Here is an 18,175-nt window from a genome sequence, read left to right on the forward strand (position 1 = left end):
TCTTTTCCCCATCGCACCTTAAGGAACATGCCAGGCCCCTGTATACCTGGGTGTTGAAACCATATCAGGGGCTCATCCTCATTCCCCGATCCGGGCCACATGATTCAGGAAGTGCCTCTTGCTTTCTGGACAGGAAGACTGAGCTGGCATAAAGGTGTGATAGGTTGAGGTTCATCAATTTTGGGGTTTTTTGTTTGTTTGTTTACTCCTTTACTGTTATCTTTTCCCCAAAAAGGTGCTTCCTCATCCCCAAGCAGATGAGGGAGGACAAGACTTTATGCTGGAGCCACCATTTGGTTCTCCTTCCCCTAGCCCAGAGCCAGGGAACGGAAGTGACACATAGGGATGATGGATGGAAGAAAGGAATGGATGGATAGAGAGGACCAGAGAAAGTAGGATCAGGAAGGCGCTACTCCAAGCAAAGCCCCATTCCTTCCAGTCTTGCCTCTGGGGGTAGGAGAGGCATGACTGACCATTGAGGCCAGGGTGGTGCCCAGCTGGGTCACAACCCTTTGTGGGATAGTCCAATAAACATCGTGGATTCTCAGCACCACTGGTGCCTAGTGTTTCCAGGCCTCTGTGGCCACAGCACCTCTTGGTCCTCTTGGCCTTGGTTTCCCAACAAACCGATGGTGGCAGGAAGGGGTAGGGGAGAAAAGCATCCCTGTCCCGGGAGCCTCACAGGCTGTATCAGGAGAGCAACCCCCTGGATTGGAGGCAGGTGGATCCCAGACATGGCTAACCCACATATCATAGATGCTCTTGTTGAGTGGCATCCCCTGGAAAAGGGCATCTAGATCCCAGAACAACCCTGAGGGGCCATGGGTTTCAGGGGCCAACCCCTAGTAGGCTGCGCCAATTGAAGGTGGGCATGGGGACAGGATATGGGTAGTACTGGAACCAAGAGCATTATCACATTGGGAGTGTAGATGGGCAAGTAGGAGGTGGGCAGCTGCCCCCAGAGTGAAGGCCTGTGACTCCCACTGGACAGCCCCCCAGGGTCTGGGGTACTCTGCAGTAAGTGGAGGGAACAGACTCTGTGCTCAGGGGAGAGGGTGCAGGCCTCCTGGTTCCCCTCTGGGAAGTCTCTCCCTCTGCTCTACTGAGCCCAGGGAGGGGATGAAGGGGCCACAGAGGCCTCTCAGAGGGCAGCACTGGAGTGGGCACCACCTCCTTCCCACTGTGCCCAGAGCCAGCTGGACCTGGGGTGCTCCATGGTGCCCCCTCCCTGGTGTCCCCTAGCAAAGACTTTATGCTAACGCCCTCACTGGGCAGTGGCTGGGAAGTGGGGAGCCGGTATCACCAGCTGTGCAGCATGTAGGGGCCCAGGTCCTTGGCAAAGGCTCCCCACAAGCCCCTGCTCTGCCAGCCCCAACACAGGGCCATGTTGTGCAGCCCCAGCCCCTCAGCTAGGATCAGGCTCATGACGACTGCCCAGAAGTTTCCCTTGACCTGGAGCTTCCCAGGATCTTTAGGCACCTTGCGGGAGCATCAGTTTGAGGAGAGGTTGTGGCAGATGGAATCCTTCTAGCCCTACGGTCGTCCCTGAAGAAGGGGAATGTGGCCCGGACCTGATGGATGATCTGGGCCAGCTTCAACCTGTGGGAGGGTGCAGCCTGGACCACCCAGGCAACCATGGCCAAGTAGGTGTAGGGGGGCTTGTTATGCCACAGGTATCTCTGTTTCCTCCCCATGGGGGCTGGGAAGACAACTCCAACCTGGGAAGCCCCAGGCCTGGGTCGCTGTAGGTCCCCATACAGGGGAGGCAAGCGGTGTGGGCCTGGCCCTGTGGAGGGTGCAAGGCAGTGTGGCAGTGTGGTGAGGCAGGGCTGGGGGCCTGAGGCCCAAGGTTCCTCCATCTTTAGAAGGAACTTCATTGGTTATAGGCTTACAGAGCACTTCTGTGCTAACTTCCTCATTTTTTAGACAAAGAAACTGAGGCCAGAGGGGTAAGCGGCTTGCTCAGAGTCACACGGTAGTTATTATGATAGCCATGATATGATGTTCAGGCTCCCTGAATCCCTGTCCAGTGCTCCTTCCCTCTCTTTAACTCACTGCGGCCCATTAGTGAAAACTAGCATTGTGCTTAAAAGAGCACAGACTCTCAAGCTATGCTTCAAGGATTTGAATTCATCTCTTATACTTACTCTTCTTGTGACCTTAGGCAGGTTAGTTCGTTTCTTTGTGCCTCGGTATTTCCATTTGTAAAATGGGGCTATTGGGGAAATCAAATGAATTAATATAAGTAAAATCCTTAGAACAGTGCTTAGCACACAATAAGTACATTATCATTGGTATTATTAATTAGTAAGCCAATGAGCAAGGATTTGTTGATCATTTATCATTTTATATTGCCCGCTTCTATACCTTGGGGACCTGTGTGTCTTCTCAAAGCCGATCATGCCCTCAAAATCTTCTGTTAGGCACACTTCTGCCACCAGACACACAAGCCCAGTGATAAAGGCCTCTGAGGTTGTCACTAATGCACTGCTAACTGCTCTTGATCAGCATGTTCTGCCCAGTAAGGACCCAGAGAGTGGCCGCCATGCCTGGATCTTTAAACCCCAGCTTGGTGATGTGAATGTCATGGGGACACATTCTGGGTCTCAGCTAAATTCAACATTTCACTTCCTTTTGCTGCCAGGCTCATCACCCCATCCCAGTAGGAGAACAGATGAGCATTTTGCCTATCCAGAAATGGATACTTGTTACATTGTGGTAGCTAAAGGAATGGACCTTGCTGGCATTTGGACTGGAAAAGAGGCCTGAACTGATCCCTGTAATTTGCTGCCTTGTGGCATTTAAGGCAGATGGTCTTATAATTTTCTTCCTTTTTCTCTTATGGTTGGCATGTTTCAGTGAAGAAACCACAACCCCAAAGCCATAAATTTTCCTTTTATGAATTATAGGTAATTCTTTTAAACATTATTTTAAAGAAAACATAACAACCACATAGAATGTTCAGAAGAAAAAGGAAAAATCACTGTAATCTCACTACCCTACCATATCCTGTTTTCATTTTCTCTACCTCCTCCTCAAACTTTTGATCAAACTCGTGTATATTTTAGAATCTCATACAGACAACTTTATATCTTGTATCTTAAACATTTGCGGTGTTGCTATGGTCTTTGGGATGGTTGCTGTTAATGACTTAGTTAAGTAGGTATACCATTGATTGGAAAAGTGATCTCCCATTGTTCAAAGCTTCCAGGTATTTTTTTTTTTTTTGGTTTTAGTTTTAGTTCCGGTTATTATATGTGAGCAATTTCATGCTTGACTTTGAAAATCTCTTTATTCTGACATAATTTTAGATTTACCTAAGAGTTGCAGTGATAGTACAGAGAGCCCCACCGGCTCTTTACCTACCCCGAGTGTGAACATCTTACATAACCACAGAATAATTATCAAACCCAGAAAATTAACATTTGTACTCTGTGATTGACTAATCTAAGACCTAATTTGAATTTCACTGGTTTTCCAGCTAATGTCTCTTTCCTGTTCCCAGGATCCAGTCCAAGATCCCACATAGCATTTAGTTGTGTCCTTAGTCTCCTCCAGTCTGAACGGTTCCTCAGTCATTCCTTGTGACCATTCTTTGTCTCATGACCATTACTCTTTTGAAGAGTGCTGGGCAGTTATCAGGTACAATATCTCTCGGTCTGGGTTTGTCCAGTGTTTTCTAATGATTGGATTGAAGTTATGCATTTTTGGCATAACCACGGGGGTGATAGTCCCTTTTGTCAGCATCATATCGGGAAATATTTGATACTGACATGACTGATTACTGGTGATGTTAACTTTCATCCCTGACTTTGAAGCTCTCTTGGAATGTTGCTTAAGGAGAGATTCCAGAAATGGGATTCCTGCCTCAGAGGATGTCATACTAGCTTCTTGTCCCTTTTAGTTTTCTTGGTGGCAGGCAGAATAAGGGAACAATTAAGACCTGTGAAATGCTACCAGCCTAAAAATATCATTAGGGCTCAGGTTGGGGAGATCTTTGCAAAAGTTAGGAAAAGTATGCTGTAAAAACAAAACATCTAAATGGAGCTGTGTGTTGATGAACCTTCGGCCTCATCCTGTAGGTTGATACGTATCTTACCACTAGATGAATTATCTCTTTATGCATTACAGAAAACTCTTTTAAAGATTATTTTAAAGCAAACATAATAACACCACTATACATGGTTATATTAATATAGTCAAGTCCGGTTACAAACAGCACTGATGGTCCTCCATGTAATCCAGTAGGTGTCAGGCTGACTTCATCATTCAGCTTCATTCGTGGGTGTAACTTCCTCATCATTTGTTATTTATTTAACATAGCCATCTGTTGGTATCTTTGACAAGTCAGAAGGTGTGTTGGCCATGTTCCTCTTGATGTGACCAGACTGACTTTGCCCCATAGAGCAGAAATTGGCTGGCATTAGTGGCCATACAAGGCTTCAGAACTACCTATCTCTCAAGAAAGATACAGATTGACAAAAATAAGCCCTCACATGCAGGTTGGTAGAGTGGAAGGACCTTGGGAACAGCATGTCTGCTCTCCCTTCACCCTAAGTTCATCCTAACTCAGCCTCTTCCAGGAACTGGCTATTGTATCCATCTGGGCACCAGCTAAATGACTAGGGGAGGTCATTGGGTTCCTCAGGGCTGGAGCTAGAAGTAGAGAACCAACTCAGAAGCTCCCGCACAGGAGAACCAAAGGAGTTTAGGTGGGATCAGCCTTACACCACAAAGACCTGAGGAGGTTTGGGTAGACTAGGGAGAAGAAGCCCCCGAAGGAAGGTCCAAGTGACTTAGGTGACTGTTGGGCTCCACACTGTTTGTGGCCCACTGTTGGGGGCTGGTCTTGGAATGGGACACAGGTGGGTCTAGCTGGCTCAAGGACCTGAGGTGAAGCCTAGGACAGCTTTTGCAGGAGTTGTGACCTGGTGAAAACCTCCCACCTGTTGGCCATGCCTGGTCAGCTGTGGGCCTGAGACGTACTCTCTCTCCCCAGGTAAACAAAGCCCTGAAGCAGAAGTCAGACATCGAGCACTATCGGAACAAGCTACGCCTCAAAGCCAAGAGGAAGGGATATTACGACTTTCCACCGGTGGAGACAAACAAGGCTCAGACAGAAAGAAAAAAGATGTATGAGAAAACCCCAAAGGAAATCGAGCACGTTTTGGATCCAGACCCAGAACTGTGTGCTCCATTCTCTGAGTCTAAAAACAGGTGCAGTGTCTAAGGGCTTCTCTGATGGTCTCAGGACCGTTAGTGGGATGAGGGCAGAGGGTGCCTTGGGTAATACAGCTCTGGTCTCTTGATCTGTCCTTAGGACTGTGATCATTGCTGGCTGCTGATCTGGACCATGCTAGTCTGTGCAAGCCAGTACTCCATAATGAGTTTAGAAAAGAATAAAATTGAAGCCATTAAAAAAAAAAAAATACTTGGGCAAACAACCGTAATTGTCCTTTAGCTTAATAATATTTCCAAACCAGTAGCTGTTTCAGAGATGGGTAAAGATATAATTATCACACTCCTGGTTATGCAACTTCCAGATCAAAGGACATTGTATTTTTCAATTAATTATTGGCTCTTGTGTAAGAAAAGCAAATTTTGTGCCCCACCTTTTCATTCAGCATCAGTAAATACTTACCACATACCTACTCAGAGCTCTGTGCTGAGTTCCTCTCTTTGATTCATAGATTTGTTCATTTATTTGACATTTATCATTACCTACTCTGTACTGGGCACCCTGCAAGCTGCTGAATACTCTCGTGGCCATGTAGGCTTTTTCTCATTCATTCGTTCGTTCATTCCACTCATTTAGCATTTTATGGTAGACAAGACAGCCCAGTCATTGCTTTTGTAGAACTTAAGGTCTGATGGGACAAAAAGATAGCTACCTCCAGAAGTTTGTTACTCATAAGTGCAGAGGGTGTTTGCAACATGAGGTGACATAACAGCCTAAAAGGGGGACCTGGCCTCAGAGGGAGGGTGAGGCCCAGCGGTTTGGATTGACATCATCCCAAGCTTTTTTGCTCACTAAGCAGAGAGTGAGCGACCTCACCTACTGGTTTAGCAAAGCTAAACATCTTTCTTCTTTCCTCCCCATCCTAAAGCACCTCCTCGGAAGCATTTTCATGGTTTGAGACCATCCCTTTCAAATATACATTCTCCTTGGCAACAGCCCCTTGGCTTTGGGCATGCCAGCTCTCCGATCCACGCCATACACAGCCTTGGCAGATCCACCCTCCACGAACCGGGTGAGACACGACAGCTCCCGCCCTGAGTGGGTATTTGTTAAAAGCACACATGACTATGTGACAGGCTCAGATGGGATCACAAGATCAAGGTGGGAGGAGGGGCCCAATTTTATTAGCAGAATTGGTATCATTTATTTATAGTAGAGGAAAGAAAGAATTCATTTACCATGTTTCTAATTAGACTTGGTGCGTCTGATCAGCTGTTGATGTAAAAATCACACTTTGACGGGGCTCACGTGTATTGTGATACAACATGTATGTGTCACCGTGTTGATAACCGTAGAAAGGAGGGAAGAAGGATATGGATTTTATAGGAAGGCTGGTGGCTTCTTCAGCTTGTAAGCTGCACTTGAGGACTTTTTAGTCAGGGGTCTTCTACAGACCAGGGCAGAGAGTTGCTTTTCCCGGGTTTTCTGCTGCCACTTGGGAAAAGAATCAAGAGTCATGTGCAAATACAAGGAACTTAGCTTGGAAGTTATTTGGGAAATACATAAAGTATTTCAGTTGAAGCTTTTTATAAGGAGAGTGGACACAACTTCATTGCCATAGACCTGCATCCCCACTGCTCAGCAAAAGCTCAGGCCAGATTCTCAAGGCCCTTCGATGGCCTGCTGATGCTGTCAGTGTGTATTCCATTCTCCATAAATGTCTGTTGAAGAAGGGATTGAACGACTCTCAAAATAATGTTTAAAAAATTTTTTTAACATTATGAAGGGGAAATGTGGAAGATCCCAAATTGGGTGAGGTGGGTTAGGAATGGAGAGGAGACGAATAAGGAATGGGAATGGGAAGGGAAGGATTAACAGAGACAAAGAGAGTGGCAGTGACCTGGTAAGCTCTGAGGTGTTACTCTTTTCTTCTTCTTCTTTTTTTTTTTTTAAGTTTATTTATTTTGAGAGAGAGAGGGAGAGAGAGAGAATCCCAAACAGGCTCCGCGCTGTCAGGGCAGAGCCCCACACAGGGGCTTGATCTTGGGAACCGTGAGATCACGACCTGAGCTGAAATCAAGAGTCGGACACTTAACCAGCGGAGCCACGCAGGCACCCCCCTGAGGTGGTATTCTTGTCACACTCTGTCGTTGACTCGAGAGGCTGCTCCTCGTGTGTGGTGTCTGTTGTCACAGGTTGGAGTTACCTGTTCATTGGTGCTCTCAGTTCAGCTCCGGAGAGGTTCTGCCCTCAGTGACGTCACCACTGCAAGGCACACGTGAGGGAATCATTGTCCGGTCCAGGGGTAACCAGGATTTTACCCTGAGACCTAAATTACATCAAATCAGAGACAGCGTTTAGATTCCAAACGTTGACTCATCCCCACCTCTTTTAAAAGAGTCCTCACAGCTTTTTCTTTAAAGTCAGAAGAACACCCCCATTTTTATGTCATAAACTCTTACCCGGAGGCACAAAGAATGAAATGTAACTGAGGCAGATGCTGGCAGAGTCCCCCCCGCTACAGATTCCCATGGCCCCCACTGCTCTGGTACATCCTACATCCAGCAGCATCCTCCTTCCTGTGAGCATCTATGACTCTGATTTGAGGGCTTTTTCTCAGCAGCCCCCGCCAGAAGTGCCACGTAGCTGATGCGCTCTGGAGCAGTTTCAGTCAATGACAGATGGGAGCCGATGGGTAAACACCCCAGCAGGAGAACTCTGAGGTGTAAGCCACACTGTTGTAACAACCACATTTTCTAGCTTTTGTGTTTGACCGTTTGACTTCTGGGATCTTGCCAACTCTTAGAGAAACTGCCCCTCCCAGGGCTGTCTAGCCAATTCCTAGAGACTGTCAAGGGCTGGCCTGCAGGTGCCCCTTTTATATGTGAACCAAACAAACCAGTGTCCATGCCCCAACCTCCTCCTCACCAAGGGCTGTCACACTCTGGGCTCCAATCCCCCTGCCCTGACCACCTGAGGACAGGGTACCTCACAACCAGGAACAGCCCCTATGTCCCAGGGGGCTGCTGAAATTATTCCAGAAATCCAATCTGCGGCCCATTTACCCTGCCTTGCCTTCCCAAAGAAACCACAATAAAGTCTCTTGCCTTTACCTCCTACTGCCTTGTGACTGATCCTGGTGCTTCCCCATGTGGTGCCCCATGGCATGCCCCATCCCCTTGGAATTGTAAGTATAACAAACTATCTTTTCAACGGCCGTCACCTCCTGATCTGTTGGTCTTGCCATATCTAAATAAAATAAAGCCTACATTTTAATGCAACTATGCCCCATGCTTCTCCAGGAAGATTGAGCCCTAGCTGCCCAAAATACTAATCTGCTGTATATCATACCCTTTATTAACCTCCTTCCTGAGAATTCTCTAGATTGAGCCCCGGCTGCCCAAAATACTAATCTGCTGTATATCATACCCTTTATCAACCTCCTTCCCGAGAATTCTCTGTCTCATTTCCCCACTTCCCAAATTGTGCTTCCTGGAATCTCTTCCCAAGTAAACCATTTGCACTCAAATCCTCACAGAGCCTGCTTCCAGGAATACCCAACCTAAGGCAATAACTTACAAAGACAGAGCTGCTCTGATGGAAGCAGGGCCTCGGCCTCCTCCTCCTCCTCGCTGGTTTACGTTCCATCCTTATGGAACCCTAGGTTTCCACAGAACACAGTTTGGGAACTACTTTCTTAAACTTTATTGTGGGATCAAAAAACCCCTAAAAATGCAAATAAAATTTATCACTGTGCAGCAGTATTTTCAGAGGTAAAAAACTTTGCAAGTTTCAAAATGCATTAACTTTTAAAGAATATAGCAAAATACAAACAAGAAATGAATGTACCTAATGGAACTCCATTAGAGAGGTAATTCCTCTACCAAGAGCCTAATTTATTTCTAAGTAGTTGCTTACACACCAGGCACACATTAGTGGTCTCCTCAATTGAGATCCATGTTAAATAGCAGCCTTTAGGCTGGGTATCATAATGGAACACTGTCTTTGATGGAAAAGGAGACTGGAGTGCACCCCAGTGTCTAAGTACTCACCCACATTCATGGTTCTTGAAAGGGCTCACAGTCTCGCTATTGTATTTCTAATACTTCCAAAACAGCCTACTTAAATGTCAATTGCTAATCCTAGTATGTACTGCCCACCCCCCCGCCCCTGCCCACACCCTTATTAGTAAATCTTTTCTAAATGGGCTAATTGGCAATCTCAGTACAGTTGTGAAGTCTGCTTTTTTAAAAAGTGATTTGTAATCAGGTCAAGGATGAGAATTCTTTGGGATCTGCCTTAAAGTGTGAATCACTCTGTATCACAAGGTCATGTTCCATTCCTAAAGGAAGCTTCTAATTGCAGATAATGACAGGGCAGTTTATAATATTAGGTTTAAGCTCCTATATTAGTCAGGATTCTTTTGGTTGCAAATGATGGCAACCCAGCACCAACTGGTTAAATACAAAGAGAATTCATCAGTGAATGTGAAAGGTCAAGACTTCAGGCATGACCGGATCCAAGGGGTCATACAACATCCCCCTTTTGGGCTTGCCCTGTCATCACACTAGAGGCTCTTGCCTCATAGTGGCAAACTGGCTGCCAGCAATTTTTGGCTTATATCCTGTCCTCTTAGAAACTTCAATGCCGAGAGAATGCCTCTTTCCTGGTTGCTCTGGTGAAAGCCCTGAGACTCAGTCTCATTAGACCAACTCACATGACCACCCTCTAACCGATCATTGTGGCCATGGGGATGTGATGCTTGATTGTCCAGCCTGAATCACAGGCTAACCACAACAGGAAGGATAGCCTCCAGAGAACATCATAGTGCTGTCACCAAAAGAAGGTTAACATGGGTATCAGGCAAGCAGAGATCACAGAGACTCTCTCAACACATGTAAGCTCCTCATAGTGAGGGAGCAGGCCTAATAATGTCTATTTTATCCCCTAGGCCAATTGCAAGGGTAGTGTTTCACCTTGGGAATTCTAAGGGCTATTCTAGACTAATAATAGCATGCGACTCTCATGCCACCACTAACTGGGTGTGTGATCATGAAGAGGTACATATATGTATACCCGCCAGGTTTCTGGCTCCCCGCGTAGTCACTGGGAATAAAGAATGTGACCTCTTCACCTTTAACTCATGAATGGATAGAATCTTGGAACGGAGACATAAAATAGGTGATGTTTGGGGAAGTCCCTGAAAATAGATGCTCTGAAGTGCCAGTTATTATTCACGGGGAGAAACCGATTGTTGGATGACAGGCAGTAGCCACCTTTGTCACTCAGCAGTGTCATGTGAAACCGCCTACCCCCATCGGGCCTCACTCCCCACTTGTAAGAGTTGCCTCTTCAGGAAGAAAAGCGCAGCCACAACCCTCACAGTGTTCCTGTTCCTTCCTCTTCAAAAAGATGCCTCAAATGGCAAGTGTAAGCAGACAATGGTGACAAATGTATGCATTTCCTGAGGGAGCTGAGGGGAGCCTCTCAACATGCTATGCCCTGGGCCTGGAATGTTCTGTGTAGGATTGACATGTGCCTGGCTCTATTTAGGTCTCAGGTGAACTGTCCCCCTCTCTATCCTATCTAAAGTTGCCCCCGTTTTAGCCATCCTCTGTCACATCTTCTTTTTCTTTTTTTATTTTCTTAAGTTTATTTATTTTGAGAGAAAGAAAGAGAGAGAGCACGAATGGGGGGAGGGGCAGAGAGAGAGAGGGAGAGAGAGAATCCCAAGCAGGCTATGTAATTAGTGCAGAGCCCAATGCAGGGCTCGAACTCACAAACCACAAGATCATGACTTGAGCTGAAACCAAAAGTTGGACACTTAAATGATTGAGCCACCCAGGCACCTGCATATTATTTTTCTTAATAGCACTTACCACCTTCTGAAATATTGTGAATTGTCTGTCTCCCTCATTAGAATGTAAGCTCCAGGAGAGCAGGGCCATGTCTGTCTTGCTCACTGTGGATCCTTATAATCTTCCACAGTGCCTGGCACATGGTAGGCATTTGGTAAATATTGGATGGATGGATGGATGGATGGATGGATGGATGGATAAGCTCCAAACTGCCTCTTGGTTTACGGCTCCTCAGGCCAGAAAGGAATCCACTGGGGGGAAGGTAGAAAAGAAAATCTATCAGTATTTACAGTATTAAGTGGCCCATTAGCCACAGGATTTACTAACACATCGTGAAATCCTGCCTGTGAAATCAGAAAGATTAAAAAGAACAGCAGGCTAGCTGAGTCAACAGTCAACAAAAGCAAGTTTGTTCTCCAGCATTTGCTGTCCTGGAGGGTCAGGTCAAGGGAGAGTCCCCGGCCTTGCCATCAGCAGCATTTTAGATGAGGTTGTAGTGTTGCAATTGATTATAGTTACCGAGTTTCCATTAGAAGAGTATTTACAATTCAGCCAAATGCTTATAGCATCTGTGAAAACAGAAACAAAAACAGAAACAATCTTTTATTCCACTATTCCTATGGCCTCTGATGGTCAGAGAGCAAATAGCATGAATTCTGAGATCTGCAAGGCAAATCCAAACACTTCATTGGTTGCCTGTAGTTTGGATCAGTGGAGAATTCCATCTGTCAGGGCATTTGCTGCATCATAACAGTTGTTGGATTTTCTTCAGGCAACAGATGAAGAACTCTGTCTACCGAAGCCGGCAGTCTCTGAATAGCCCGAGTCCTGGGGAAACGGAGATGGACCTTCTGGTGACTCGGGAGCGACCCCGGCGTGGAATCCGTAACAGCGGATACGATGTAAGTGTCTGCTGGGCCAAGGTGATTATAGGCTTTGCTTTCCCATAAGAGCAGCGGAGATAGAACACCCCAAAATGTTTCACTTCACTATATATTTGTGGAATTTAAAAGTGCACTAAAATGTTTTCTCTTTCATTATTCGTTACTACCTCTTTTGCAAGTAAGACTACTTGGAATGTGTCAGAGTAACAAATTATGGCTAAAAGGATTCTGATTTCTGAATCCAACCATTTTATGAATAGTACAGTATTGATCTTAAGTCAATAGTGTTTCTAAATGTTCTTAATTTTTTCCCCTCTGTCCTTAAAACTCAGTAGGAACCACGGCTGTGAGTTAGAATTCATTTGAACACAGGCTTCTTTTAATCCATAGCAGTGTTGAGAAGTTGGATTGGTTCCTGATTTCATAACTCCTCAATATGCCATGGAAACCATGAGATGTCCAACGGAGTGATTTGGTGATTTCATATGATGAAGCCCATGCTTATGTTCGGTGATGTCTCCAAACCGAAAAAATTGTTCCAACCCCATCGAACTTCCCAGATGAGAGTTACAGTGTGGTGCCTCACATCCAGTCGCTCACATCCTGTTAACGTAGTTGTACCCCTGAGCATACATGAATGCGACTCTGGTGGAGGCATTCAGGAATGCTTCGCCCTACCCCAGGATTTCAGATGGCCTGAAATCTACTCTTAGGTTTTATGAAAAAGGTTTCTTTCCCATTCTCCTAAAATATTTCTCTAATTACAAATAAGGGGTTTTTTTGTATCAAGAGTTACGATTCAAAAATGTCTGGATACAGTTTTGTAATCGTCTGTGAGATTGTGATTTGCAAATGACACTCGATTTCTTAAATATACCATGCTGATTTGAATACCAAAAGATTTTTCCCCCCTCAGGATTGGCCATTGTTTGCCACAAAATCTTTAAGTGGGATTTTAGTGATTCCATTAAAAACAAATATTCTGCCTAATTTGAATTTCTGGTTACCTTACATTCAAACTTGACATTTGTGTTAGTGGTTAATAATCTTTTATTTCTGTTTTTCTTTTTTGTATAAAACAAATTGATAGTTAATTTTATAAAATTCCAGATGCTTTGGGCAAATCTTTTCTTTTCCTCCAGGTGAAATTTTTCAACATTGATTTTTCTCCTCATAAAAATATTTTTTATTCCAAACTCGGCCAACAATTTGATAATCAGTCAGTGGTTAAAAATCAGGTATTTGAGTTTTCCAGCTAATCTCTCCCTACAAACAGTGAATATCTTTCCTACATGCTTATAGTTTCAGGGACTCCTTTTGCTCAGGCATTCCTGAGGTATGATAGGATTCTTAAACATATTTCAAGATTGGAAATAAATAGGCATCTTGTGAGAGTCTAGGCACAGACATTTTTACAGTTTGGGGAAATAGGGCAGAGATTTGCCTATTAGTCTTGAAAAGACGACCGTGCAGTTGTTGTTGTTGTTTAACTGCTATATGCCATGACTTGCCGTGCTGACTTCATACTTTTAGACCGCCACGTTAGTACATGACTTAGAACAACAGAAGGAGGGAGATGATATTTAAAAAGACGTTGCTCACCCCTCACACTTGTATAAATATTCCAATTATAGATTGCTTTCAGGGAAGCCCTCTTCATTCTCATCGATTTTTCTTAAATATACATGTCTTGAGAATTGCATATCATCTCAAAAGCATAAGCAAAGATAAGTTTCCTTAAGACAAAACGATCACCAAGGGACCAATTTTAAGAATTTAGACTGTTGTCTGTAAGAATGCAGTTTGCTTCCTGTTTCTCCTCCTGTGCCTTTTGGTCTGATCACATGAAAAGCACCTCTCATTTATTGACTGCACACAATAGACCAGCCTCTATTCTAGTCTTTTTATGTGAATTATCTAATTGAATTTGCACAGACGCCAGTGAGGTAGGAACCCTCCCTGCACCCATTGTACAGATGAGGAAACCCCGGCACAGAACAGTTGCATCATTTGTCTCCCCAACTCCCAGAGCCCATCCTCTTAACCACTGTGCAGTAGGACTTCCATATAAACCCACCACACTATCTATCTGCCTTCACATGACATAATACATATCCTGTGTTTCTGATCTCACCAAGAGGCTGGATGTCAGGTTTCATAAGAATCCTTGCATGGATAACTCATACCAGCAAACAATAGACCGGCAGATAAAGTAGGAAAAGAAGACAGTCATAGCTTTTCTCAACTTGATTTTCCAAAAATGCCAGGGCACTCCTGACAAAAGAACCCATTAGCCCAGCAGTGAACAGGTCATTCGGTTGGAAGCATGTCCTTCTTCCTACTGGGTCTGGGGATCTTGAAGCCAGGCCAAGATTTCCAGTCATTTCTGCCAGATTAGGGAACACCAGGGGGACTGGCTCCTTGACATGATAGAAACAGAAGCAGTGGGAGATTGATTTAATTTCTCCAAAGCTGACTACGTTAGAATCCCAACAAGAAAGCCTGGGTGTAAAAATAAATTAGTAAATAAATAAATAAGCAAACACACACACTCGCAACACAGGCAAATCTGAGCCCTGGGACTGATGGCAGCCTGGATTGTTTCAAAATGTTTCCATAGAGCAGGATGTGTTGGGGCCTGCACAAGAGACAATCAGCTCCAAGGGCTTTGGGAATCTCTATGTTTTGCAGCAACAATTCTTAACCTCTTTGTCCCCCCTAACAGCTAAGGGATGCAACACACTCCTGGCAGTCACTGTGGCTCACTTGGGTAGTAATTTTCTAAACCCCATTAGACAAAATGCATAATTTTAGAAAGATGTCCCAAACTGATCACTGCTAAAAGGCCAGACCATATCTTTAAACTAACTTTGGCATTGAAATGAATTCCTCCCAGTGCATAAAGCAGGTAGAAAAAAAATGTCACCTTAATATTTAAAAGCAAAAACGCATCTGTTTCAAAGTATTTTTCTAAATGTTATTTTCTGAATGCAAGTCATGGAGAAAATAACAAGGTGATGAGGAGGGAAAAGAAAATGCCCCAAATGTGAATGATCAGGTAGAATAAAGACCCAAGTGATTTTCCCTATGTCAGCCAAATTAGCAATCCCTTTATGTGGTTGAGGAATCAACCTTTGCTTCCAAAGGACAAGGAATAATCATATTGTTCCCCCTGGCATAAAAATACACATCCTCAACCTTGATTTGTGTTTGGAGTTTTAAAAAATGTGACAGAAATGGGGTCAGGTATACATGTGCCTTGGCAATGAGGGAGACTCTGGAACAGAACGTTTGAACTATAACTTTGAAAATGAATGCCCACCTCTCAGAAGCAGAGACCTTTACAGGCTCCTTCTCCTCAGGTTTCTCTCCAGCACCTTGCCCAAGCTCCACACCCTGGTGGTCCTCAGGGAGCCTTCATGGTAAACCCTAAAATGTGGCTGAAGGGTTTGAAAATGTTGAGGATGACTGGTCCACTGATGCCTCTCAGAAGAGGTGGTGTTGAAGGTTCTGCTGTCGGGGCACAGCCACCAGTCATTCCAGGGGTGTTCTTCAAGGAAATGTGTGGAAATGTTAGTGACAGCCAGATGGCTTTGCAATTGAGAAGTAGATGTAAATCTATAATAAGAGGTACAATATCAGGCAAGATTCTGCTGCAGAAAACAGAAAACATCAAGCCATTGGAATAGGCCAAAAATGACTGTGCGGAGTTAGGCGCTCACAAAACCTTTGGAGGGCTGGCAGTGTGTTCTGGGAGAGACTGAGAACAGAACCCCAGGGCTGGCCCTGACCAGGGCCGGCTGCCTCTGCCCCCAGCAGGACGGTGGGGAGGTGGTCTGCCCTGGGACAACCAGGGAGCAGAAAGACGGGCTCTGGCTCATTTCCTGGGCCCAGCCTGCACATCAGTGCACCTCACTGACAGAACCCCGTGTCCTGCATAGCCACCGCCGCGGAGAGGGCCCCAAGCGAGCATGGGCCTGTCAGCCTTGGCACTGGAGGAGCACCCGCGGCAAGGAGGTTGTGGAATGCTGGCCGCCATCCCCACAAGTGAGAGATGCGATGAGAATTACCAGCCAGAGCAATATTTGGGGAGCGGTGGGGAGACTAGTGGAGGCACGTTTGGCCAAGGGGAAGATGAAAGCATCACTCAGAGCTTAGTCCCCAGCCTCTGGCTGAAGGCGTGGGTGTGCTGTGTCGGGTGTAATAGGGCTTTTATTTGCTGGCGTCTCTCAGCTCACAGGGCAACCAGCTCCCTTTGTGTCAGGTGAACGGTGGTTACTAGAAAGAGAGGAGGCCAAAGGATCAGAGCAGTTGTTTTGATGGGTTCCATCTGCAGAGGAATGAAATATGATCTGGAAAGCCCCGACTGCCTGTAACAGCTCGTAGCAAGTCTGAGGCCTTCTAGGGAAATTTGTCAATCCTATATTATTAATGGAAGCCTCTCCTCCTCACTCCCCAGCACATCGCCAGCATCTTATGGCTTTGGGATCATGGTCAGAAACCAAGGAGACTAGTGCTGTTTCGTGTTCCCAGTTAAGGGGTGGCCAACTCTTGGTTTCATCGGGAGGCAAATGGGTGGATTTGAGCATTTTGTTTGTTATGCTCTGAACTGGGTGCTCTCGTGTCGACCCCACCCTCACCGCCATCACCCTCTCCGCATCCAAGCTGGGACTGTCTTATCTGTGTCCTCCCAAATCAGCCTTTAATCTCTTTCTCCTACCTCTGCCAGCTAGCTTAAGCTGTTAATAAGCCTGGCTTGATACATTGTCTCAAGTTAATTTATGCCATATTATATTTTATCGGGGGGCTTTTGATCCTAAGGATAATAAGAAACCAGTCCCCCAGAGGGTGCTTAGGCAGCTCAATTGGTTGCGCATCTGACTCTTGATTTTGGCTCAGGTCACCATCCCAGGGTTGTGGGATCGAGGCCTGCATTGGGCTCCATGCTGAGTGTGGAACGTGCTTAAGATTTTCTCTCTCTCTCTCTCTCAATCTCTCCCTCTGCCCCTCTTCCCTGCCCACGCTGTCTCGTGCTCACTCTCTCTCTCAAATTAAAAAAATAGAAAAAGAAAATCAGTCTCCCTGATTGAGCCCAAGGCAAAGTAGTGGAGGTGTTTGGTGGTGAAGGGGGCGTTTTGCTGTAGTCCAGATCTCACCGGGCTGGTGGCTGTCCAGATACTTGCTAACCCCGCAAAAATGGAGGCCACTTTGCAAGTGGGGAGCAGGAAGTAGATTCTCGTTGGCAGCTTTGGAAAGGACCGGGCCAGGTTTCAGGATGGCCCTGTGACCTCACTTGGAGCCAGGCCCCCCTCCAGGCCCAGGACTTCCCTACCATGCAGGCAGTTTCCCGCTGGGCAGGAGACAGGCAACTTCCTCTCTGTTGTAAGCACGCAGGTGCCATCTGCTTGCTCATTGTCTCTGATTCCCTGAGCTCCGAGCACTACTGCTGCTGCTCCTGATGCCCACCTGCCCATCCCGCTGCTCCTGGACTCTGAGACCGCATAGTCTCTTATGGCAGGCCAGGGTCCCCAGTGTGCTCTAGGTATGGACACCCGTAAGGAAAAGGAATGAAGCAGGATTAGGCAGAGTTAAAAGTCGGGCTGTGGTACAGATGCTACAAGGCCTCAGCTAACCTCACACGGCCCCGCAGAGTTGTTCCAAGTGCGGATGAAGCATCTGGGCTCTTGTACTCTGGCACTGACCAGCCATTGGGTGTCCGTGGGTGAGGCAGCTCTCTTTAGCCAAAGATAATTCCTAATGAGAGAATTGGCCTTGCTGATTCCTGCCGATGCCCAGGGAGAGCAAAGGCAGTTCCCAGTTGACAGCTGAGCGCTGGCCCAGCAGCTGGAGGAAAAGTCCTACTGTCCTAGCAGCATAGGACACCAACCACTCCACCCCAGGTCCTCCCAGCGCTGTGTGCTCCTCAGCTCACCTGTGCTCCCAAATCCTTCCAGGAGCTGGAGACCAGCAGACTAATGAGAATCCTGTTCAGTTCTTCTAGCAAACGTTTACCAAGTGCTGTGGCAACCATGGCATCGTACGTGCATTGAACATCAGGGGGACTGATTTTCTTTTTCTTTTTTTTTAATTTGAGAGAGAGAGAGCACGAGAGAGCATGGGCAGGGAAGAGGGGCAGAGGGAGAGATTGAGAGAGAGAGAGAGAGAGAGAGAAAATCTTAAGCAGGCTCCACACTCAGCATGGAGCCCAATGCAGACTCCATGTTGTGAATGCAGCATGTTGTGAATTCAACAAT

At 46.0% G+C, this 18,175-nt stretch overlaps 1 protein-coding gene across 1 annotated transcript in view; it reads left to right on the forward strand.

Annotated features, from left to right (window-relative positions):
* KIAA1549L (KIAA1549 like) overlaps positions 1-18,175 on the forward strand; it is a 265,919-nt gene that overhangs the window by 209,809 nt on the left and 37,935 nt on the right. The window contains exons 15-16 of the mRNA XM_042906019.1: positions 5,000-5,217; positions 11,810-11,939. Coding sequence (XP_042761953.1) covers positions 5,000-5,217; positions 11,810-11,939 — 348 coding nt within the window. The remainder of the gene's footprint in view (positions 1-4,999; positions 5,218-11,809; positions 11,940-18,175) is intronic.

The sequence above is a fragment of the Panthera leo genome, chromosome D1 (genome assembly GCF_018350215.1).
Source record: "Panthera leo isolate Ple1 chromosome D1, P.leo_Ple1_pat1.1, whole genome shotgun sequence".
NCBI lineage: Eukaryota > Metazoa > Chordata > Mammalia > Carnivora > Felidae > Panthera > Panthera leo.